Here is a 24,553-nt window from a genome sequence, read left to right as displayed (position 1 = left end):
ACATTACATGTTGTATTATTAGATTTTAATGTGGTTGCATTCATAATTAATATTTTTCAGTACAAAATTAAATAATAATATTCATGTGATAATTCAGCTTTAATTTGTTTCCCAAATATAATACATGTTTTTTTTTTTTTGTCATTTTAATTACTAGATTTTAGTTTTTAATTTGTTCCATTTGAGACACGAGTTTAGACCAATTTTAAATTCGAGACCTTCGTTAACATTTAACATAAATGACTATGAAATAATAATTATTCTTCCCCTCGTATCAAAACATTAAATAAAAAAAAAAAAAAAAAAATGAGAGGACTGCCACTGTCATGACTAACTAGCAAATTGATGACAGTGGTTATGGGTGACACGACCCAACCATCCACAGGTTAAGGGTGGTCATGAGCCATATATGCACCCCTATCCCCTAAGTACAGAGGGAGTGTTTTAGAGGAGATCTTTAATTAGGCCAATTAATATTGTCTAACCCTTTTTGTTTCTCGAGTACTTGGTAAAAGGACTCTTGCAGTAGTCCCCATCTTAATGTTTCTAGTATCTATCTGGGGAATTTACAGTTTTTCTTTTCTTTTATATAATCATTTACCCCCCCCCCCCAAAAAAAAAAAAATCTCAATATTATTATAAACTCAAAACAATATAATATTGTCTTTGTTTGTTTGTTTTCTATTTTTAAAACAAAAACATTAATAAACAATTTAAAATATAAAAAACTCATAAAACATTAACACTGTTTTTACGTTTATGTCATATCAAAACCCTTTTTCAAACCAAAAAAATAAAAAATATCCTCCAAAAGAAATTAACAAACAGGGCCAACGGCACAATTGATTGTGATAAAAGTGTGGTTGCTTACTTTGAGGTTCAAAAAAAATATATGTATTTGTTTAATTATATGCATGTGTACCTTTTTTTATTTTAACGTAATAGATCACTTAATGTGTAATACACTTGCCAGTGAGTTGATGATCAATCGGATAAGGTAGGAGATAGCTAAGAACTCTTTAATTAACTGGATTACAAAAAGCATGAATCTAGTATATGAAGATGAAAAAAAAAAACCTTTAAGGAGCAGAATTATTTGACAGAGACATAAGACGTACTTAACATGCATCCATCGGTTTCAATCTCTTTTGATTTAGTTTTGAAGTTGCTCCGGTCCCTATCTAGGCACAATTGACTGTGATAAAATCTCACCTGTGGATTTAAAGCTTATATATATATAATGCATCCTTATATAATTAAACCAAAAAAATGAAAGAATATAACATTCCTAAAATATTTCACTTCACAAAGCTGGTCTAATCACATAACCAAAGTCTTATGAAGGCACACTTAATGTACAGCACTTCTATGAGTTCTACTTCATGTCAAAGAAAGAAAGAAACAAACAACAGTCATAGTTTCTATGCGAGCTTGCATGCCGCTAGCAGTGACCCAGTAAAAAAAAAAAAAAAAAGGATCGATAACTATTTAATACTGTAGGCTAAGGAACTTCACTTCCTAGTAGTACTATTGGGGCAAAATTGTGAGCCTAAACCTATCTAGGGTTTCCATTGATGACTCAATGCCAAGGCTCCTGATTATGGATGGGTGGGCTGCGGCGAGCCAATCCCCTATAATCCTTATGCATCAGGTTTACAATCTCTTTGGTGGCCTCAAGAAGCCTTTGTGTTTCATTTCTCTGAGAAGTTTCTCGAGAGACGTCTGTTTTGTCGGACCTTGAAGAACTCTCCAAGCTGGCCTTGGAATCTTGAGAGTGCTCTGTGTTGGTGTTTGGGAGTTGGGCTGCCTCAGTACTCCTAGGAATTCCCAAGCTGCCAGATTTCGATGCCTTTGGTCTTAACATTTTCATATTATTCTGTGTGAACAGAAAATAGATTATTGTTAGGAGGAAAATACTAAAATCTCAGATATAATATATAACATTAATGTGTTCAACTTTTGTTCACTTTTGCAAGAATAAAGTATTTCCTAAAAACTCAAGTTTTTTCCTGCATTATCAAAATCCTATAAATTAAGCTTATGATTATAATGTGCACATGCTCGATCTCTCTATTTTCTTTTCAAAGTTGTATAGCACCACTAATATCCTTCTTTCTTATATATAAGCTTTGACTAAATGTTTCTATTAATTAAGTATGAGAAATACTATATATTTAATAGACTGCTATATATATATACGATTGTTATATAATTAGAATGATGTGGCAGTGAAAATCAGCTATTGATTGTCTTTTTACAAAGCTCTTGCTAATCAAATATTGATTTGCACTATCATATCATGTAAATTGTATGACAGTCGTATAGCAGTATTACTCATTAAGTATATACGGGCATGTATTTATGTATGTGTGTGTGAGAGAGAGAGAGAGAGAGAGAGGGAGAGACCTGATTATTCACTTTTTCTTGATATCCACCGGGTGAACTTTTTGGAGCATTACTGTCCTTTCCTGCGTTCAAACGAGAAATATATATTTATAATGAACTAATTAATGAAGTTTAATTGATCTGATCTTCTCCCTCAATCAACACATCCTAGAGTTTATAATTTCACTACCAGTGATTAAAACAATGTAATTTCCGGTGCAAGAAAGTACAAAATTAAAATGAAATCATAAGAGACTCGATCAACACCTTGAGCATCAAAAAAAGAAAATTAATATTCAATTCCTTCAAACATCAATAATATTTTCGTACAAGTATGCCATGATCATCCACATATATGTTCACCAGCTCTAAAGGCAAAGAAATGAAGCTTATAATATAATTAAAAAGGTTTCGATATCGATCCTTTTCAATTATGTTTTGGGGTGTGTTGTTGAGGCCCATGATAGTCGGCAGTGAAAGCTACAAAGCTTAAGCCACGCTCTTTATACTTCTTACGAGTACTACTACTACTACTATTATCTCCCGGTTTACATTTTACTCTAAAATCCCCCTTCACTTCATCATCAGAATGGATTGAACCTGAAATCTCTGCTGTCCCTCCATTATTTTCAATCTCCTTCCTGATCAGAACTTTCTTCACTGCCATTTTCCTTCCTCCAAGCCCTATCTTCTTCGACCCGCCGACGAAAAGTGCCTGTTCACGCTCTTATATATTAACACTAATCATGGGATTATAATTTATCCAAAAAATAAGTAAAATAAATAACAAGCTAGCTAATTAAGCCTATATACCTCATGAAGTACTCCTTCCTCACCACCTTGATGATCAGCGTCTGTAGAAGAGACCCTTAGGGCATGCATAACAAAGAGAAGGCCGAGTAGTACTACAAAGCTTGTAAACCTTATGTTCGCCATATTTTGAGTTAGTTTCTTCTTCGATCTCTTGGGTATCTTTGTTGTTCAACAACAGAGAGAGAAATTAACTTGGAAACCATAGTGTAGGTTTTATAGAAATCACGAAGCCAAGTCAAAGCTAGGGTTCCGACACCTGTACGTTAACATAAAATATAACTCCTGGCTCCTGGGTATATGCAAAACCTGGGGAAACTCAAAATAAATATAGAAAAGAAATAGATACACTTAGTTTTTTTATAAATGATGAAAGAAAAAAACAATGGTCTTTCACTTCAAAAGTTTGAGACCGTGGTTTCCCTGATTTTTTTAATAAGAAAACTGGTGTATTAATTTGCATACAAGTTGGGCACAAACCCACTATCATTTGATCATCATCATTAATTTTATCTTATTTATTTTTAATCTAACATCAATATATATGTTTGGGATGAAATTGGGGGAAGTCGATCAAATTGCTGTTTGTCTTAAAATTTCTAAGGTGTTAAATTATTAGTTGTTCTAAAAACTTAAAAGGTGATAAAGAAAAACTAAATTTAATTATTTAGTTAATTAAGCGTAATATGGGTCAGTGTTTAAACTTAATTAAGACATTTTGCTACGATACCATGCTAAATTAGAGATCAAATGTTTCAAATTAAAGTTTAAATTAATAAAAATGATTAATTATATCAGTTTAATTAAAATTTGAACCGTCCATGAATACGTCGAACTGCACTGAACTTAGCCAAATTGAATAATAAGGATTTTGGTAAAACAAATATGCAACACTTGAGCAGGCAAAGTTGATGTTAAATGATTCTCTAAACCTAACAAATATATATTTTATCAATCACTGACCCTAATGTGTACATGCACACATACACATGTATGTGTGTGTGTGAATGGAGGGAAAAAATTAGATTACTTGTTAAGCATGCTGAAAAGTTGAGTACTCATTTTTCTAATCAACTGTTAACCGGCCACCTGGCTTGGTGGCCTGACAGCTGGCATCTGATGTTAAAGAGAAAGTAATTTAGAAAAATAAAATAAAATGAGAGTCTCACACAGGCTTCTAGAATATATATATATATATATAATCAATTAATTAAAACTCATAATATTCTACTATATATAGAGTTAAACGTTATTCCATTGTTGGGTAAGATTAACATTTAACAGGACTGCCCTCGTTTGTTGTTCCCTATTAATTATTTGGGTATATACTTGTGGTTACAATACCTCCATGTAAGAAAAATCTCCTAGTGTAAGATTAATTAATTACTCATATATTTATATTCAACTTTTATAATTTTTCCTCTTTCATCTCTTTCTTTTCTCAAATATATAAGTTCAAATATCTTACATTTGGTTAACCCCAGTAAATATTATTATTTTAGTTTAATTTTTTCAAATTAATTAATTTGTTTTTTTTTAAAAAAAAAAATCATATTTGAGACTTTAGATGACTAGCTAGTTGATAGAGACTAACCTGTATGTTCAGACCAACTCAAACTTCAAGTTCAGAGACTATATATACTTACTTTAGATATGTGAAATTAATCTAGTTTCACGATTAAATAAATTATGTTCATTTCATTTAAATGAATATTTTGTGGCCTTTGTAGAATTAATTAAGAGTATTTAAACTAATAGCATGCAGCACATTTTGTTAATTAATAGGGTCAATCCTTGCAAAGAATCTGAGTCAAAGATTCGGTCCTCCAATTGAGTAAAAGAATGTGATATGTCAGACGGATTCTTCTCCCTTTGCATACCCTAGATTTTAAGTGATTATGGTTCTTTAAATAAAAGAGAAAAGGCAGCGTCCGTACAATCTGTCTGGAAACATATCCTTGTATATTACTATATGGAATATTGTCCAAAAAAAAAATATTGATAAAAAGATTTAGTTTATATGGATCAACGATGGATTGTCAAATCAATTTGTAAATGTTTTTATATATATTAATTAAAAGTTATAGTACTTTCAAAATTTTCGGTTTAGATAATGTTAGAAACTACACTTTTGTCTTACTACTATCTCACTCGACGCAATTGTATCAATCAGTCGTTGTTTAAAAAAATAAAAAATAAAAAACCAATTGACATTGCCACATCAATATAATAAAATAATTATAGGATAATCGCGTGGTTTATATATAACATTACTCTCCTGTTTATATATACATGTGAGATTTTTTTCTTTTTCTTTCCTTGTTTGGGGGTAGATATATAAAGCGAGGCTATTTTGTGATATACTAGCTATAGCATTTGTGAATTATAAAGAATAGATTCATAAGAGTTCAGTTTAATTAATTTGTACTTTTGGAGTTGTTGGATAAAAGATTAAAATCCAAAAGATCGGCCAATATTTTTAACTCTATGGGTCTTAGGCCAAGTGATCATGCAAATCATCTCTTCTTGGCAAGTGCAGATATATATTATGTTTCTAAGATTAATTACAAATTAAGGTTGGTTTAGATTTGTGATTTTAAAATGTTTGATTTGAAAAATACAGTTAAATGTTTGTTAAAATCGCAATTTAACTTTTAAAATTCCTGTTTAGCCTTTAAAACTGTGCGTTTTAAAAAACGCACCTCTTAATTATGATTTAAAAACTCAAATTTTTCTATATTTTCAAACCATAATTTTTTAAAAACATACTCCGAAAATATACACTTTTTCACAATTTTGTTTACAATCGTACTTTTAGCCTGGGAAAGCATAGGGCCAAATAGACTCAATATCTCATTCAAAAAATATATTTTCATCTTGTATGAAAATTGAAAATTAGGAGGCTTTGACTCCCTCAAAGTAGTCAATCTATTTTCCATTTTGATTCTCTCATCACCATATATAAGTCCTAAATTAAACCTTCTATATCTGCTAGATCCATAACAATTTATTCATGAATTTCATTCAACAAGTACATAAAATTGGTAAAAATAAAAAATAAAATAAAATCCAGGATACAGCTTCTTTTTTTTCTTTTTTCTTTTTCTTTATATATATAAGTACCAGGATACAGCTTAATTAAGCATTATATATAGAGACATTAAAATACTGTGAGAAGGAGAAATATCGTGAAATTTCTCAAGCCTGGTCAAGTAATTTGGCAGTAGTGCATGCTTTTGTACTGCTCTTGTAAGAAGGAGAAATATAAAAGTAATTAAAATGTAGAAGGAAACAAAAATTAACCTGCTAATCTACATTGTTATCTGCTGATAATTCCATTTTAACCTGCTTTAAAGCAGAAAGGCACAGGCTTTCGAGCGTACGTATTGATGTAGGACTTACTATATATAGTTACTCCTACTCTTACAAAAATATAAATTAATGAAATTCAATATTAAAATATCTTTTGATCCCTCTAATGAAGTTTGGATTTTCTGTCATCAATTTGGCACTTGAAAACGAAATTAAGAACAAATCTCAAAAGGGATTAAAAAGGATTAATTAATCTAAAATTTACCAACAGATATGCTCTATCACAATTACGAGACAAAGCCATAAATTGGTCACACTAGTTTTCTGTCATACATATATATATATAGGCTCATAGCCCTAAATTTTTTTTATTATTATTATTTTTTATTTCCTTTCATTGATGAATAAATTAAATATTACTTCGTTCAGCAGACATAAGATCAATAATGCAGCGAGGGTCTTCTTCCTTATAAACTTGTTCCTACATAAAAAAAAAATAAAAATAAATAAATAAATAAAAAGAAAAAGAAAAAGAAAAAGAGTTTCTTTGGCAAGCCTATGAGCTACTCTATTCGTTTTCTCATTGAGATGGTTTACACTCCATAACTGCAACCTATTTAGCATAAATCTAGCATCTTCAATTACAAGGCCATATCTAAACCGGTTCTTGCATTCATTATTCTACCACACCTTAACTATCGAAAAATCCTTGTTTATGTTTGGAGAAACTTTACTTACTCCTGATTTTTCATTGTTTTTGAAATCACTTCCCTAAAGTTTAAAAAGTCTCAATACCAAATATCAAAGTTTAAAAAGTTTGTAATATCACTCGTCCGTTTGCATTTTTTGTTAAATCCTAATTGAGGATGAGAAAATTTTAAAAATATCATTTTTTTTTAATAAAAAAAGAAAAGAAAATAAAAGAGAGGTTGCAAACTTTTCCAGGGTTGACCCACAGCCAAGTTTGCAGTGGGTAACTAATCACTATTAAGACATGCACCCGTATATATAGCGTAATTTCACTTAATAATTAAGTAACGTACATATATACACTTAACGTAAGACTTAATTGTTGAGACAGTTTTCAGTACAATGATGTGTCAGCTTTTGATTAGCTTCAAGGATGAATTGCTACTCTTTCCTATGGGTCGGATTGTTTCCTTTCTCTCGGTGGCTACACCCTTCGAGAACTTGCAAAACGACATTGACACATTGGAGCTTGGCTTGTGATCCTCCCTCCGATGCTTAAGTCAGGCCAGTAGTAGGTGAGAGTAAAAGTTTGAAAAAAGAAAATCCTTCTAATACCTAGTGACCTGCTATTTATAAGGTCCTTAGAGTAGTTGAAGAGCATAGTGGTTTCAAATTTTCAGGGATTCCAATTGCCTCGATATGGTATGAACAGTATTCGGGTTGAACAGTAACCAACATGATGAGTAGCTACGGACGGCGTGTGGGGGTTAGGTAAGGCATGCAGCAATTCTGAATTTCCTGGGATCCAAGTCATTTCATCGAATGTTGACTTGATTTGACTTCAATAAGTATCTGCTTTGTTAGGGTCCATCGATCCGACCACCAACCGTGTGCTATGCTCGAGTAGGCCATCCAACCAGGTGTAGGTCTTGGTGGATTTTCGAGCGGCTTGTATTTGAACCATCTATGCAGGTATGTACTAATTGCAGGTTCACTCGGGTCGGATAATGATAATTTCCCAACATTAACATCTACTTATATGACATCTTTGATATCACATTTATGATACTGGAGGTTGAATTAACCGAATTGGATTGTGAAAGTGTTGTCTAGTAGAATCCTTTGATAAGCAAGAAAATTAATTAAGTGTATTAATGAATTGGTTGGATAGGAAGGAATTGAAGGAGGAGGAGGTGGTAAATTGCAAAATTGCATGGCAAAAGTCCGGAAGAGAGGCATGCATGAGCATTAAATTAAGAGGCCATGGGCAAGTGTGCATCATGGCCATGGATTTACTAAATCAAATAGAATATCACCCTTTAACATTACTTCATGAACTTATCAAAACAATATAAGTTAGAACATGAGGGCGTTACCTCCAACTTCATGCTACTGCTTTCTCATTGGGAACCACCGCTCACAAATAAAGTCGGTTTGACACCTCATGCAATGAACTGTTAAAACGGATTAGCATCCTTTTAAATTATTTGTTCAAATTTAAAAAAATTCAGGTAGGTTATTGAGAGATCACTTATAAGACACACTTGATCAAATAAAAATTGAGCTGCCCAAACACTTATTCGGTTAGGTGAGTCTTATAAGTAGTCTTTAACAATCAACTGTCCAGATTAGAATCTTCTACAATTTAAAAGAAATTGTAAATTATCAGATTATGTAATTTTGATCATTTCTAAGTATCGAAAGTCTTGAAAAATGCCACATATTGAAAATTAGCATATTATAGTCGAGAATTTGATATATTTTCATCAGATTCTTGCTCTTTAATTATGTTGTAAAACATGTCTGTAAAAGTGAAAATGAAGCATTTTGAAAAGAAAATTTTTTTGCATTGATAATATGTCACATTTTTATTATGTAGTATTTTTCAAGTGTTTTAATGCCTAAAAATAGTCAAAATTACATAATTTAAGAATTTACAATTTATTTAAAATGGTACAAAATTTTGAATCCGGCTAAAACTTGTTAAATTACCACAACTTTCACCCAAAGGATCTCTTTCATTACTTACACTTTTTTCTCCTTCGGAAAATGAAGTTAATAAAGATAAAAAAATGAGATTATATTCTATAATTATTTGTTTGAATTTGAGAGAATTCAGGCCGGTGATTATGAGAGGTCACTTATGAAATGACCAAATAAAAATTAAACTGTCAAACCATTTATTTGGTTCAATAAATCTTATAAGTAGTCTATCACAATCACTTTTTAAATTTAAATAAGTAATTATAAAAGATATAAATTAAAAAAATGACAAATGAAAAGGAAAAGCATGGCTCCATTTACCGAGGCCTTATCTTTGAAATGATTCTTTGGATGGTAGTAATAGTAGTAGTAATCGTAATTAGTTGTTCTAATATCTGTCATCGTGCAGATAATCACGGTTGTACTTTTAATTGACAAGGAACAAAAGAGTCGAGCATTCTCATAAAGGAGTCTTAAAATTTGTACCCCCTTGTACGGATACGCAGCTTTTGAGGTATATAAAGTTTAGTGGCCACTAATATCTGTCCTACGTACTGTTGAAGGGGCCGGGTGTACCTTAAATTGTGAGACTTTTTTGATTTGTTCAATTTTCCTCAAAGGAAAGAAAATCTGTATGGCTTTCAAACGACATTGGGCTTGTTTGATAGGTTACGGATCATAACAGCATAATGCTGTTACTGTTTATATATTTTTTTTATCACTTTTTTATATATTTTACTATTAATCAACATTAAAATATTTTTATTTTTTTCACTTTTTATATCACATCAATAATTTTTTATTACTATTCAAATAAAAAAATTTACTACAATACAAAATTTTTTTCACTTTTTTATACAAATTCTTGTTATTTTATATCACATCATCACTTTTTACTAATTTCAAAACTAACAACCCACTACTCTGTTATGTGTGTTTGATAAATATTGAATTCTGAATTTTAAATTATAAGTCAAACCCAAAACTTGTAGTCTATCCAATATGGGCAAGGGCGGAAGAAATCAAGGTGTGGGTAGGCAAAACTAATTAACAAACACATTTTAAGGGTTCATATTTTAAAAATATAAACTTTAGAGGAAATTTAAAATTTTGGAGGGGGTATAAACCCATGGGTGGGAGTAGTTCCACCCAAAATATGGTCATTTTTAAGGTTCGGCAGATTTGTCTAATAAAGTGACATGTTTACTAAAGTACCTATTTCTTTTTAATACTATAAAGAAGAAAAAAAATTGTGTTTTTCACCGGTTAAGGTAAGGGACACATATCATTATATTAGACTGGTTGATAGGATATAACTATAGATAAATTTGTAGCTAATTTCTATCTCTATGCTAGAGTGAACACGTGTCTGTGAATGGGGTGTTCAATGGAGGTAGCATGCAAAGTGGAAGATGGCTTTTTGGGCGTGGTATTTATTTCTTGGGCTATGTTATGTATTTATGTTCTTGATTTGGATTGAATGCGATTATGAGAACTAAGTTATTTAAGTTGAGGAGGCCTCACCTCACCCCTTGAAGTGATCATTATAAGTTGGCTTAATTATAAAAAAGCCCCCTATATTACCATTTATTTTTAAGCTGAACTACCAAGTACATCTCTTGGACCTTATAAACTATCAAAGAGTACCAAAAAGACCAATTTTGTCAAAATATTCCTATGATACCCTTGCTACATTTCATATTTTCAATTAAAAAATAATAAAAATTTAAAGATAAAAGAAATATTAAAAATATCAATAAAAAATAAAAATGAAGGGGTGACTCACTCTTCCCTTTGGACAAAATAGGGGTGGCCAAGCTCTAAAGGTGGTTTTAGCCACCCCATTTTGCTATTTGGAGGTGGTTTGGCCACCCCCAAGGGCCATGGGGTGGTTCAGCCACCTTCAGACCGGCCATGAGCCACCCCCTTAGCCAAAATGGCCACCCCCATTTTGCCCAGTCACCTGTTCATATATTTTTCTTTTCTATTATTTTTTAACTATTTCTTTTTTAATATTTTTAATATTTATTTGATTTTTAAATTTAATTTTTAATTTTTATTAATTTTTGATTGAAAATATGATACATGACAAAGGTATTATAAGAATATTTTCGACAAAATGAGTCATTTTGGTACTCTTTGATAATTTGTGGGGCTCGAGTGATACACTTTTAGTTCAGTGAGCTACTTTAAAAATGGCTGGTAGTTTAAGGGTTTTTTTTTTTTTTTTTTTTTTTTTTTTTAATTAACCCTTATAAGTTTATGAAACAATTCATTTATTTTCATTATTTTTGCTTATTTGATTTAATTTTTGAAGTGTATTACAAGTTGATCTAAGTAGATATCAAGTCACGGGTTTGAATCACATAAGGCAATCTATGTCTATACAATATCAAGATTTCCTCAAATTTTCTGTCCGAATTTGAGAGAATTTGGGCAAGTGATTGTGAGAGAACACTTATGAGACCCACTTGACTGGATAAGTAGTTGAACAGTTTAATTTTTATTTGGTCAGGTGAGTCCCAGAAATCCGAATTTGAGAGAATTTGTGCAAGTGATTGTGAGAGAGCACTTATGAGACCCATCTGACTGGATAAGTAGTTGGACAGTCTAATTTTTATTTGGTCAGGTGAGTCCCAGAAATACTATCTTACAATCACCTGTCCAAATTCTCTCAAATTTGGGGCAAAAAATTTAAGGGATCCTAATCTGCTTAGGAATTTGATTCTTGCACAACAGCACACAACCTACTTACATGGGTGGGACCCACTCACTCAAATGGATCCCACTCATACAAGTAATTGTGTGTTGTGCACCAAGCTTTTCCCATCTGCCTATACATTATAGCAAGAGGATACATCATGTTGGTCCCAAAAGCAATGCCTTAGTCAATGTGTATTTGATACCTCTCTCGCGTAGAGAGAGAAAGTCCGAGAGTCTTCTAGAGAGCGAGTCTTTAGAGAGAAACTTGTCTTCCAGGGGAGGAGGCCTCACGCCTCCTCCTCCCGGCTTCGTTTTTTGGCTCAATTTTCCCTTGGCCGTTAGGGCTAGGGTTTTGTTCCCCCTAGGTCGTCCTTCTAGTGGTGGATGTTGTCTCCAAGCCATTAGGGCTGTTGGAGTTTTCTTCCTCCCAGTGCTGCACTGGTGGAGGTTGTTTTGTCTTTATTTTTCTTTCTTTTGTTTTTCTTTGTCTTTGATTGGAGCAAGCATAGGCTTTTGGTTTCTGGTTCGTGGAGATAGACGGGTGTTGGAGAATGGCCGGCGGAGATGTTGTTCAAAGTTAGATCTATTAACCTCGATTGGCTCTTTTTCGACAAGAATCTTCCTCTTGCGGTCTTTGGCCCTCTCCGGTCTCGATGGTTACCTGGCGGGTCGTGTAGCTCTCTCCTGGTCGGCGCGTGATCAGCACAGGTCGGGGGTCTTCCATCCTGCCCCCGCGCGTGCGGGTTATGGCTTGCTTTTCCGGCTTCGCAAGGTGCTGATCTGGACTTCTGAAGGTCGTCCGTTGTTAGGGGGGTTCCCAGAGACGACGTGTGTTCCGCACGCGCTGGTTTCTCCGGCTATTTGTTTCTTGTGCTTGTATTCCAGTGCTTCTTCTTGTTTTGTTTGTATATTCTTTACCTGTTTTAGAGTCTACCGGTCTTCGGTAGCTGCTTTAAGCTAGGGTTTTCCCTTGCTTTGTGGTTAGAGGTTCTTTACCTCTACTCACTACCTTCGGCCGTCGGCCTTGATTTAGCTTCGCCTACGGGCGTTTGTAATGCCTTCTTTTCTTTGATTTGTGTATGTTTCTGATCGTTGAAACCCTTTTGGGTGGTTTCCGGGCGTTTGCTCCGGTAATGAAGGTGTCTTTTACGTTAAAAAATTAAAAAAAAAAAAGAAAAAAAAAAAGAAAAAAAAAAAAAAAAAAAAGAGGATACATCATAGCAAGAGGGCGACCTATGGCTATAGGTAATACCAAGATATTCTATGTATAGGGTGCTAAATCATTGAATCGTTAATAAATAAAAAAAATTAAAAAAAGAAAAAGAACAAAAAGTAGCTACCATCAAGTTAGTCTAGTCTTAGAACTTTTAGATCGATTTAATTTCTCAATGTTCGAGGCTTTTGGCTGCATGATCTGAATGGTGTTTTTTTTGTTGATGTGTTGAGGTTAATGTTGATTTTTAAAATGGAAGGATAAGAAAAGGATAGAAAAATATAAAAATAAAATAAAATCTTTTCCAAAATATGATATAGTACTATAATATCAGATCTTGGGTTCGATTGGCCAGGAAAAGTAGAAACTAAACGAAAAGGAACCAGACTTTTTAAACATAAAGACTTCTTTGTTAGTTTTGGGAAAGGGGCCGCGCGGACGCAGGCCCCCACTATCACAAATTATGACGTAGGCTCTGCCGCTTTGGACAGACCTTAGGGCAGCACCCCTCCGTAGTGCAATGGAGGTCACTAACCTAGGCAATGGGCCTTGTTGATCACCCATAGACCCCGTCCAGGTAAGTATGTTCAAACGGGGCTCTTCTATTCCTTTATATACAAGAGCCTTCGTGATATGCCTTTCACTCGCTTCCGGTATGGGACTCACGTTAGTTGTGAAACTGAGGCCTACGCGCATAGGACAGATTGATTTATCATTATGCGCTCACCAATTTCGCCTACTGGCTCTACTGCTTTTTTCTACGTATCGCCCTCGTCTCAATCTTCCAAATGTTCTTATTGTGCCTAAACTCACGTTTAACATTTTGTCTATTTTCTAGGCTTACTCGTGAGAATAATTGCCCAGGTGAGTTGTGGGGATCTATAAAAATATTTTTAAGAGATTTCTACAGTTCACGATTGATCGGAAAAGATTTTTGTCAAGTTCAAAATTTTGTTTTATCTTTTTCCAGGTGAAACTGTTTTATCTGGCTTGAGTTCACGACAATCAAATCATTCATTCTTCACAGAAATAACAAATAACACGAATCTTCTTCACTTGTTATCCCAACGCATTCAAATGAATCTTCAATTTGTTACCTCACTCTTTTTAATATGTTTTGGTTGGTTGACGCGCGTAATCTGAGTTTTCATTTCCATGCAAACAAGCTGCTGGCGTTTTCATTGCTTTGGTTTAGTATAGTGACAACGGGAGGAAAGGAGGTGAGTTACCTGCCCTTTCCCTTCAATGTCATCATAACTAACAGCTGCTTCTGCATGTCTGCGACTATCTGCTACCCTATCAGAATCTACCACCTAATATAATTATTGAAAAATAAAAAGAGGTCCGTTGTGGAATGAACATCTATTTCAACTCAGGAAATTCATCGTCATATGGGGGATGCCCCCCATTACCAAGCACCAAGTATACTATAATACTAAAGTCCAACAGCACACACCAACTAGTTTAGAGGTTGGTGCCTTTATGTTTAATATGGTGTATTTGAAGATAACGGAATGCATGGACCTTTGAAGATAGAGAGACTTTTTTTTTTGATGAATCAGATAGAGAGACTTTGGAGGAAGAGCTGAAAAATAATACATTCAACTCCCTTTTTCACATGGATAGCAGCATATAATAGTTTGCTTCTCTCTAGATTTTCTGATTTTTTGAACTTTTGTTCTTCGTTTTCTCTTGAATAAGAGGTTCTCTTGTGTACTTTCTGTGTAGTGTGTACTAAGAATGTGCCCCTATGTGCATGTCTAATGAGATTGATTTACTTGTCAAAAGAAAAAAGTTGGTATAGGTAATATCTAAGATTCATCCATAAAATAAAGGAACTAATAGAGAGAAGGTAACTATATACCAACAACAAAATGCACCATTATACATAAACCTTATTATACAACAAAGACTAAAAGGCTAAACCAACAGCTTAAGCAACCAAAGATAAAAACAGGTTGCAATACTTGGAGAATCGAGTTCAGTAGAAAACTGAAGTGGGGTCAGTTACTTCAGATTGCACCATAGTCCATGATGCAGAACTTTAGCCTGAAATTACATTTCAAGTTGATTTGCCCTATCACAGTTTATAGGGGAACAAGGAAAGCATGTTTTTCACACGTCCATATGCAGTTCTTAATGATGCTCGTGCTAGGAACTCACAGAAAGGATACTTTATTACATGTTTTCAATTGATCATTTCAATATGAAGAAAATTGTAGGCAAAACCGATGAGAAAAAGTGGGATGCAATCTACCGTACATACTTGAAGAAAAATGGTCATACAAATATCAAGTTACTGCTCATGCTTACATGGCTAGACAACTACTTTCCAATATAACCCCCATCAATAATCTAGGCAAGCTTTCCCAACAAGATCTCGAGAAAAGCAGTGAGGATTATAAGCTACCATCTAATATTGGTATTTGGTTAAGTAAAGAAGAAAATTCAACTTAAAGACTGTTTAGACCTCTTCAAGCACCATGTATACGGTGTAATGTGGCTGGCATGCCGAAGATCAAGACTTGACAATGAATGAGTCCAACAATAGGTTATTGTTCTAAGAATTAGCGATGACGGCAGCCATAATCCTTTTAGTTATGAATTTAGAATCAACTCAACAAAGCTATAAATCCAACCTGTTGGGTACCTAGACATGCAGGATAAGAAACAGCCATTTAGAGGCTGGCACCAACCTGAAGAGATGGCAAGGTTGCAGCTATGAAGTACCCCTTTCTGTACAACTGAAAATACGTGGAACAGTCAGAAATATATCAATCAAATAAGCAACAAAATTTGGAATGTAGAACCCAGAGTATCCTCAGAAAACAGTAACTAAAGCCCAGTTGTAACTTCTCAATACAGCTTTGATCTTCATGTATAGCCAGTCCCTCCCATAAAAAGAAACCTTATATATCCGCAACTTCAGTAAACAGAGTAAATAAAAACAAACAACTTTAGATGGTTTTGAGCAATAATGCATCCAACTATGACTACAGTAAGAGCTTTAGCTGATATCCCCAATGCCCCTGATGCGGATGGGCATGTGATCAAGTACTTAAAAGACCTTTGTCATCAAGTAGAAGCTGATCTTGTTTGGTACAATGACCCCCTTGAATAATGTAATAAGGCACTATTGAAACCCAAGTTTATCACACTTCAGTTGAACCACAGGAGTCAAAAAGTCCATTTGCTACAGAATTAGTGGGTTAATTCTGAAAATGAAATTAGCATCAGAAACTGTGGAATCCTTTCCCGTACAGTCAATGACAGAAAAGTAAATACACAAGTGAATTGGGATGAACATAAAAATTCGTAAGGTCAGTGATCCCAAAAGCAAGAGCACATAAGTTTACTGCCTCATCAATAGCAAAAGACAAATGGCTGTCCACATAACAAGTATAGAAGGCACGGTAGGAACAAGGAAAGAAAAAAAGTGAAACTTAACCATACCAAACCCATATTTACTGATATACAAGAATTTCTAATCACATACAAAAGCAAATCAAAGTGGCAAACACAGACACATTCACCATTTTGTAACATAAATGCAATACAGAAACCAGGATGACCACATAATTAGAAACAACTCATTCTAATATTTAATAAATAACCAAGATAGCAGTAAAAGTTAGAGATATGTAGCTGGCATGTACAAATAACTTCCAAATATTTTACAAAAGTTGGAAAGAAAATTGCCTTCTGGCGTTCCTTCCCTAGTCATCATCCACGTACATCCTTAACAAGCACAGCCCTTGTCTAAACTACAACCTTTCTCAATCATTGTGCATTACAGAGCCCTCGTACAAGGTGATATCACCCTTGCATGACCAAAATCTTCAACAAGGCTCTTTTCTGATGCACCTTTATTGCTGATATAGCATGAAAGCTCAAAGGAATTGAATGATGAAGTGACTAGCTTAGTGTGAAGAACCTTTCTCATGGATGTGCAGAAGAAGGATATGAGAGAAGAAGCAAAATGAGGATGTTAATTCCTCTTAAACCTCATATAATAGATAAAAATGGACACCGCAAAGCAAAATTTCCTCAGTAGATGGAAGCATCAAATCTTGGCTCATAGAAACAAACCTGGCTGTTGTATGACTGAAGAGCACAGCCAGCAATCCAGGACCAAACCTTCTTATCCACATCATACAGAAGACCCTTCCCTTGGTTCCAAGATGTGAAACAGATCAAATTATCCTGACCAAAGCACTCAAACCTCTCAGCTGATAACCTCAACAAAGCTCGAAAATGCTTTGGTGGCATCCTGCTAATCTCCACCCAGATAACTTTTGCATGGTCCAATTCCCAAATTCTCATACTCTGAAGCGTACTATAAAGACCAATCCTGCCAACTAGAAACAGACGCTTCTGGGTTCCAGCAACCAAATAACCATCCAACAAAGAACGTGGGAACTTAGCTGGAATGTGTTCCCAGTAACTCGCATCCATCCGATACATCATCAGACCAAGCGGTGAAAGGGTTTCCAAGTACAATTTGGAGTCGCAATATGCCATCTTCGAGGAGCAAAGATTAACTGCAGGCATTACCTGGTGAAGTGACCAACTGTTAAGCTTCGAATCATATACTTCTGTGGGCAATGATCTGTCACCGTAAATATCACTAGTGGCTATTACCTTAAATGATCGGTCTGTCCTATCAACGACCATGATCAGTTGCCTCTGCTGATTATAATGCATGATCGGCAACGTCCTCCAAGTTTGTGTGAGGGGATTACAAACTAAAGTTTTGAAAGCTAGCCCATCGAGCCCAGAAAAGCAAACAAGACCACCTGAAGAACCAACCAACCAGAACGCCCACTGTGGCAAAAATGTGAATGGAATCTTATACCACGTTTTCAAAGGCAAGCTGAAGACTGAGCATTGTGGGATCTGAGAGTTCTTCCAAAATGTAAGAAGACAAGGCCCATGAGATGACACTTGTGAGTGGAATTTAAGAAAGCTAATATCTTGAAGAATCGAATTCCACCTTTTACAAACAGAGTGTAGGCGAAAGATCATAAACGGAGGAACCCTCGCTAAAATCTCATTCAGCAAGTCTTCAGGCAACATTGCCCATATACTATCTTCCATTTGAACATCAGGGTGAGCAGCTTTAACAAATGTAGCAACCCTTTCCTCATCAAATCCACGTGGTTTGGTCTTAATCACCTTCTGCCTTGAAGGGCTAGTGTTCCTTGATCCTACCCGACCCAATGGACTCGTATTCCTCGACCCACCACCCCTAAGAGGTGACACTTGCTTAGGAGACCTATCACCTTCACGAAAAGACCCATTGCTCTTCAATTGAGAACTAGGTACTCCAGGCGCCGATTCAGAAGATTCCCCAATACCATCCATGGTGCTAAATTCTGGCAAATCCCAATTAACCCAATGTTAAGGCTCGTCCAAATACCCAATGCCAACCCTAAATCATGGCTCCCACACCAAAAGATCCAAAATTTCAAAATCTAAAATATTGATCTCTAGCATAAAATGAGAAAACCCATTAACAAAAATACTGGGAGCTCAAAGAATCATTGATTAGAACCAGGCATTACAGTTCAGATCGAAACCCCCAATCTCCAGTCAGACTATGAAGAAACAATCTTTTATGCAACGATATGATCTAAGACGAAATTTTTAAGCACAGATCAAACTGAGAATACAGAATCGAAGCTCTGGGTTTGAGGTGAAGTACCTTTGGCTCAAGAACCATCTGGTTTTGCTTGGTGAGACAACTTGTCAGAGCTCGAAGAAGTAAAATCCCGGCATAGAAATGTGGGAAGAACCTAACCTTAAAGCTGTCTTCACGTTGTGTTTGATTTACTTTGTCACTATTTGACAAAATCGACAAGAAAAAAAAGAAAAAAAGTATTTGAGGTTACATTCTTCTGCAAAGCATGATGTTTTAAGTTTATTATCCAATGAAATTATGCCACATGAGTAAACGGAAGTTTGTCAGTTAGTGGTCAATTTTCTAGTTTGCCAGTTAATTTGTGTTTCTCAGTTTGACTAAATGCCTTTGCTCACTGATACTTTTAAAATTTAAGATGATAAATCCAAGTCTAATTTGAGGGATAATAAATGTATCTCAACTTAAACTTAATTATGTAAATTCTAAGGCTTAGATTCAAAGTCTACTATGTATTTTAACCTAAATTCAATTCTTATTTACCGAGGGAAGGATGGCCTACTAAAAGAGGATATAAGATATAAAAGGATGATCTTATTTTCGACGCTTCATTTTTTTATGATTAATTACTTTTACCCTTTCAATTATCATTTATTTACATATTATTTTTACAAATCGTCGCCGGTCACACTCAATTTTTTTAAACTACTATTTCTTAACAAATAAATAAATAAGACGAAATCTCGATCACGTGCATAACACATGCACTTTTCTAACCTAATCTCCATATTTTGCCCTCAACATGGTGCATCCCTCTTGTTGCAAAAAGTTAAAACTCCTACTTCCAAAAATTAGTACATTCAAACTAAAAAGCTTGGTTGTTGGCTCTTCGATGTATGATGTTAACCAATATATTATAGTAAACAGGTTTTAAATTTTTTATTGCATTCAGCATCAAAGTTTAAAGTAAAAAAACCTAGAGTCAATGAGAGCGAGGTACAATATGTTTTTTTAACATCGTAATAGTGGGAAAAAAAAAATTAATTAACCGTTTCAACATAATAATTTAAAAAGAATGAACAAAATGGATAAAAAATAATTGATTTGAAAAGTAAGATTTACATCATCTAAAACCCAAGAGAAATACATTTTAGGCTTTCCTTAATATCAAAATAACTTAATTTTTGCAGTAAATACAATATCATGAATAAAAACGGAATAATTTTCTATTCAAATTTGCTTTAGAGATTGTGGAATGACAACTTTTGTTAGCCTATTGCCATAAACTTTCTATTTATTTTATTACATTTACTTTGTGACAAAAGGTAACAGAATAAAAACCTTGCAGTTTAAAATCAAAAGAAGCAAAACTAGATTAGGAGGAAAAAAAAAAAACTTGATTTTAATGGGACTTGGGCCCTTGGCGCTTCAAATAGCCCAAAAGAGAATACTACAAGTCTACAAGCAACTTTCTACTCGTTAGTAAACTTCACGGGCTAAAGAACTCATTAATTAATAGAATTATTACTATATCGGTTTTTAATGATTTTCACAAACCAAAAAGGTTTTAATATATATATATATATAAACCCTTGAAACCTTTTTAGGTTCACGTACGGATTGACTAACCCAAATTAGCAATTCTATATCTAATTTTATTTCTCTACGCTAGCAATTCTATAAACTTCGCTTATAAACCAATCTATTGACTATCATTGGGATTGCAATGTCCCCTTCTATTAGGAGGGGCCATGACGGTGTGTCACAAGAAATAATTTGACCGGAATTACCTATCATACCCCCATGACGTTTTTTTTTTTTTTTTTGTGTATTTATATATATATATATATATATATATATATATATATATATATATGGGAAAAAGGGTGGGGGGGTAATTTTTGGGAGTCAAAATTATTAAAATTATATATATTTTTAGAAGAATTTTTAAAATTTTGAACAAGGTAAAGCCTGGTTCAACCCATGTAGTCACGTCACATTGGAATTGCTTTTGTTTCATATGTTTCTTTTTGTTGAGAGGCGATATACAAGGAACGGAAACCGTCCCCTTTAGGCTCTTTTTGATAAAAAAAATAAAAAAAAATAAAAAAAATCAAATATAATCAAAAAAATGTCCTTTAATATCACATCAAATGACACTTTTTGATTATATTTAATTTTTTTTTTATTAAAAAGAGCTTGTTGGGGGACGGTTTTTGTTCTCCAAAAATCATTTCTCCTTTTTGATAGTATGCTTTCTTCTATTACATTAAAAATAAATTTTGGGTATTTTAATTTAATGTTTTCCCTTAACAAATATCACTTTCATTTCGACTCAAACATATCGTTAGAGTTGACAACTTTGGCCCAAGCAAAGGATTACTCTAATTGTAGGGGCTTCTGCATTCCTTTATAAAGCATTCATGGTGTTCTAGATATAGTTGGAGGGAATAATTATATTTTCCCCATAATTTTGAAGTAAAATTGTTGGCGATTAAATATGTCTAACTACCTCATTGTTTCCAATAAACATCCCTCGCTTTGATCATTACCTCTAAAGGATAACTTTGGCATAATAAAATCAAACCGGACAAAGTTTTTCTTAAAATTAGGTTAGAGAAATTTCTTCAAACTCAATTTATAAAAATAGTAAAATACTAGAGATGTTCCTTGATCATGTAAAAAACACGCACTTGAAATATTTGGCTATATTTTTAGAAAATTAGAAAATCTTGAAGACAAACCAAAGAACGGTGCTTGAAATATTAAAACAACACCTCTATCATTAAATTATTATTCCTTAACAATCAAAGAAAAATAATTATTAATTATCAAACACAAGCACTTTGACATGTTTATTTAGTGAGAGTACTGCTAATTGAGCTTTTAAAGCTTTAGCAATTACAAAGACAATAGCCACCAATGCACAGAGCACGATTAGAGAGCAACTTTTTCCATCTTCTTCAAATTATGTGGTTAAATAGTGAAAGGATCAAACCATATTTTTCGAGAAACACATATAAAAACGATATTTAGGATGATAATTAAGAATCGTATAAATATGAGCTTTCAATGTTTTTTATTCAATTTCCTTTAGTTGCCAAATGAATATAAAAGTTTTCTTATAATATTTCCTAAATCGGATCGTTAATTATGACGAAATGCACGACCGATTCGGGAGTTTCACTATCCTTTATGATAATTTAGACATTTTCATGTTTTGAAAAAGGGAAAAGGTTATATTGATGAAAGAAATCCCTTATCCAAAACCCAAATATAGTAAAGAAATCAAGAAAAACAATTAATATAAGCAAAGGGATGGCATCATCCTTTGAGGTGAAGAGGAGTCTAGATCAACCATTTTACCTTTTGAGAGAGTGGTCAACTGTCTAAAGAGGTGGTTAGACCAGGTGATCGGACCACTCACTAGAAGAGGTAATTATTTTAATTTATTTTTTATTTGTTTTGTTTTTTAAGGATTACGTGGCTAGATCCAAACCGTTTATTTTGAATGAACTAGAAAATATAATTTAGGGTTAAATATGATATCAAAATTTCATGATTATTATGGAGCCCTCCATTGACAATAAATTCTTAAAACCTTCACTATGGGTCAAAATGTTGGAGGCATCCAATTGGAATAGGTTCAAAAGGTGTTTCCATTTTCTACTCACCCCTGAACCCAGCCCCTTATGGCCTTATTCCTTTCCAGATTGTCAAGACCCCACTCTTGACTTTGAGTGCTTTGCAAAGTGTATATATGGTCTTGAATTTAGGTTTTGGACAGACATATTTACCCAATCATGCACAATTACAACTGATGTACGTTTCGAACATCAAATCACATTTCTACCCAAATTTGTTGAGAGTACAGAACTCACACAGTCAACTCAAACCTTTTCAGCAAAGATATATAAAAAGTACTTCTAAAGGAGAGAAAAGTTAGTAGCCTTTTGATCCAATCCGCAAGCTCAAAATAGGGAATAGATTTTAGTGGAAAAAGAAAGAAAAGAAGGAACTTTTCATCATGAATATATTGAAGTTAGTAATCAAATCAAAAGCAATAAGTTCATACTGCCAACACAGTAGCACCTTCTGGGAGAGTGGTTGCGATCAGTTGATCAACCCAAAGTTAAATATGATCGGAGATCGAAATGATGCACAAATTTTTTATACATTTTCATATATATAATCAAATTTTAATTCCGACCACTATTTAATGCAATCTCATTTGTATGTGTAGTTGAAACTCTATTGAATGGGATGCTGCTGTACGTGAGTGGCCTCCCACGAGCATACGAAAGTTGAAACGCCAGGATTTTCAGTGCTGGTCATTGTAGTTTTTTCAATATTAGGAAGATGGTAGGTTTGATAATAGTTTTGAAAAGTACTTTTGTTTGAAGTTTTGGTTTTGAAAAAATGACAAGATGTGACGTAAATGTTTGAAGTTCGGCAGATTTATATGCCCAAAACATACGTTAAGTGCTAATCACCATGTCTGAAATCGAGATTTTGGTGAAGTTTTTGTAGAAGTTGTTGGGATGCAATTGAAGTTTAGCACTACTTTTCACACACAGGCAAATGGTCATGTCAGAGAAAAGACCATGCATTCAAATACTTGAGGACATGTTACAGGCTAGGCATGCATCCTCAATTTTAAAGGAAGTTGAATTCAATATCTTCCTTTACTCGAACAATTATCAAACCTACTCCAAGACCCAGATTGTAGCCTAACTACGTACGTTCTGGACATATAAATCTGTCAACTTCAATGAAAGAAAGCAAATTATCTTCAATAAAAGAAAGCAAACTATACTTGAGAAGTTAGGTATTCTGTGATACGTTCCTGAACCATGGAGTTGGACTTTCATTAAGAGACTTCTTTAGTAGTCTTTAAGTTTAATGATGTATTCTTATTATTAAGGGATACTATATATCTAGATAAGGTAGTAGTAATAAGATTGAAATAAGACTCTTATTTATATGAGAAAAGTATAATTACAGTATTAGAGTAAGACTCTCAAAAGTACGTAGTAGATATAGTGATTGTTCAAGTAATAGGATGCTATCTAGGTGTTTCAGACATATGTTTGTTTTTTACTTCTTTATATTAACTGTATTATTTAAAGACATTTGCAATAAAATATGTTGAATATTATTAAGTCAAATATAGTCTTCTGTGTTTTTGAGAATTCCTGACTCATTCGAAATAGCTAATCTATCTTTTCCTGCATTTTATGTCAGTTGATTCAGATCAATCTGTTTGTAGCTTTTCAAATAAGCAACTATATATACGTGATCCCATCAAACTTTTAACCTTTATATATATATATATATATATATATATATATATATATATATATATATATATATATATATATATATATATATATATATATATATATCCCATCAAAACATTTTTTTTTCAAATAATAATAATAATAAAAAAAATACTTACCCAATTACTCTAACAAACATATAGGTCCAAAATTATAAATGCATTAGATCGTATTAAAAATTAATGCACCAACCCGGAGTACCATTCTAAATAACCATCAACCTATCTATATTATGGACTTATAGGTGAGTATTCAAGATTGATAAAAACACCCTCATCTTCACCGCTTTTAATGTTCAAAGTGAAACCCCAATCTCTCCTTTGAAGATAGAAACAACAAATTGAGTTCAATTCGTAAAAGGGTAGGTTAATGTCCGCGTTCTATACTATATCATTCATAATTAAGATTAAGTCTTTGAGGTGCAGGTCCACCTGGACCAGGTGAATTTTACAGTTCTCCTCGCTTTGAGGTGCTTGAATT

General features: G+C 33.6%; 2 protein-coding genes and 1 non-coding gene across 3 annotated transcripts; all 3 read right to left on the bottom strand.

The window, feature by feature from the left end:
* Positions 1–1,311: 1,311 nt before the first annotated feature.
* On the bottom strand, positions 1,312–3,377 carry LOC133861651 (uncharacterized). Its single transcript, XM_062297441.1, has 4 exons — positions 3,199–3,377; positions 2,986–3,100; positions 2,407–2,468; positions 1,312–1,876 (listed from the first exon to the last, which is right to left on the bottom strand). Exons 1-4 carry the CDS (start codon positions 3,319–3,321, stop codon positions 1,580–1,582), a joined length of 597 nt encoding a protein of 198 aa, XP_062153425.1. The 5' UTR covers positions 3,322–3,377; the 3' UTR covers positions 1,312–1,579.
* Positions 3,378–13,519: 10,142 nt separating this feature from the next.
* LOC133862088 (U1 spliceosomal RNA) lies at positions 13,520–13,681 on the bottom strand. The gene has a single exon (XR_009899115.1). It is a non-coding gene; the product is annotated as a U1 spliceosomal RNA (small nuclear RNA).
* A 2,994-nt stretch (positions 13,682–16,675) lies between these two features.
* On the bottom strand, positions 16,676–19,015 carry LOC133859525 (F-box/kelch-repeat protein At5g15710). Its single transcript, XM_062294946.1, has 2 exons — positions 18,801–19,015; positions 16,676–18,471 (listed from the first exon to the last, which is right to left on the bottom strand). The coding sequence occupies exon 2, from the start codon at positions 18,458–18,460 to the stop codon at positions 17,144–17,146; it is 1,317 nt and encodes a 438-aa protein (XP_062150930.1). The 5' UTR covers positions 18,461–18,471; positions 18,801–19,015; the 3' UTR covers positions 16,676–17,143.
* Positions 19,016–24,553: the final 5,538 nt, after the last annotated feature.

This window comes from Alnus glutinosa, chromosome 2, assembly GCF_958979055.1.
Source record: "Alnus glutinosa chromosome 2, dhAlnGlut1.1, whole genome shotgun sequence".
In the NCBI taxonomy this organism is placed as follows: domain Eukaryota; kingdom Viridiplantae; phylum Streptophyta; class Magnoliopsida; order Fagales; family Betulaceae; genus Alnus; species Alnus glutinosa.
This window is presented reverse-complemented; position numbering and strand designations above follow the sequence as displayed.

Coding starts and splice junctions, on each gene's coding strand:
- LOC133859525 (XM_062294946.1), bottom strand. CDS start 18,460: ATGGATGGTATTGGGGAATCTTCTGAATCGGCGCCTGGAGTACCTAGT.
- LOC133861651 (XM_062297441.1), bottom strand. CDS start 3,321: ATGGCGAACATAAGGTTTACAAGCTTTGTAGTACTACTCGGCCTTCTC. Junction 3,101..3,198: donor AGGAAGGAGTACTTCATGAG/GTATATAGGCTT, acceptor GAGCGTGAACAG/GCACTTTTCGTCGGCGGGTC. Junction 2,469..2,985: donor AGGGACAGCAGAGATTTCAG/GTTCAATCCATT, acceptor GTTTGAACGCAG/GAAAGGACAGTAATGCTCCA.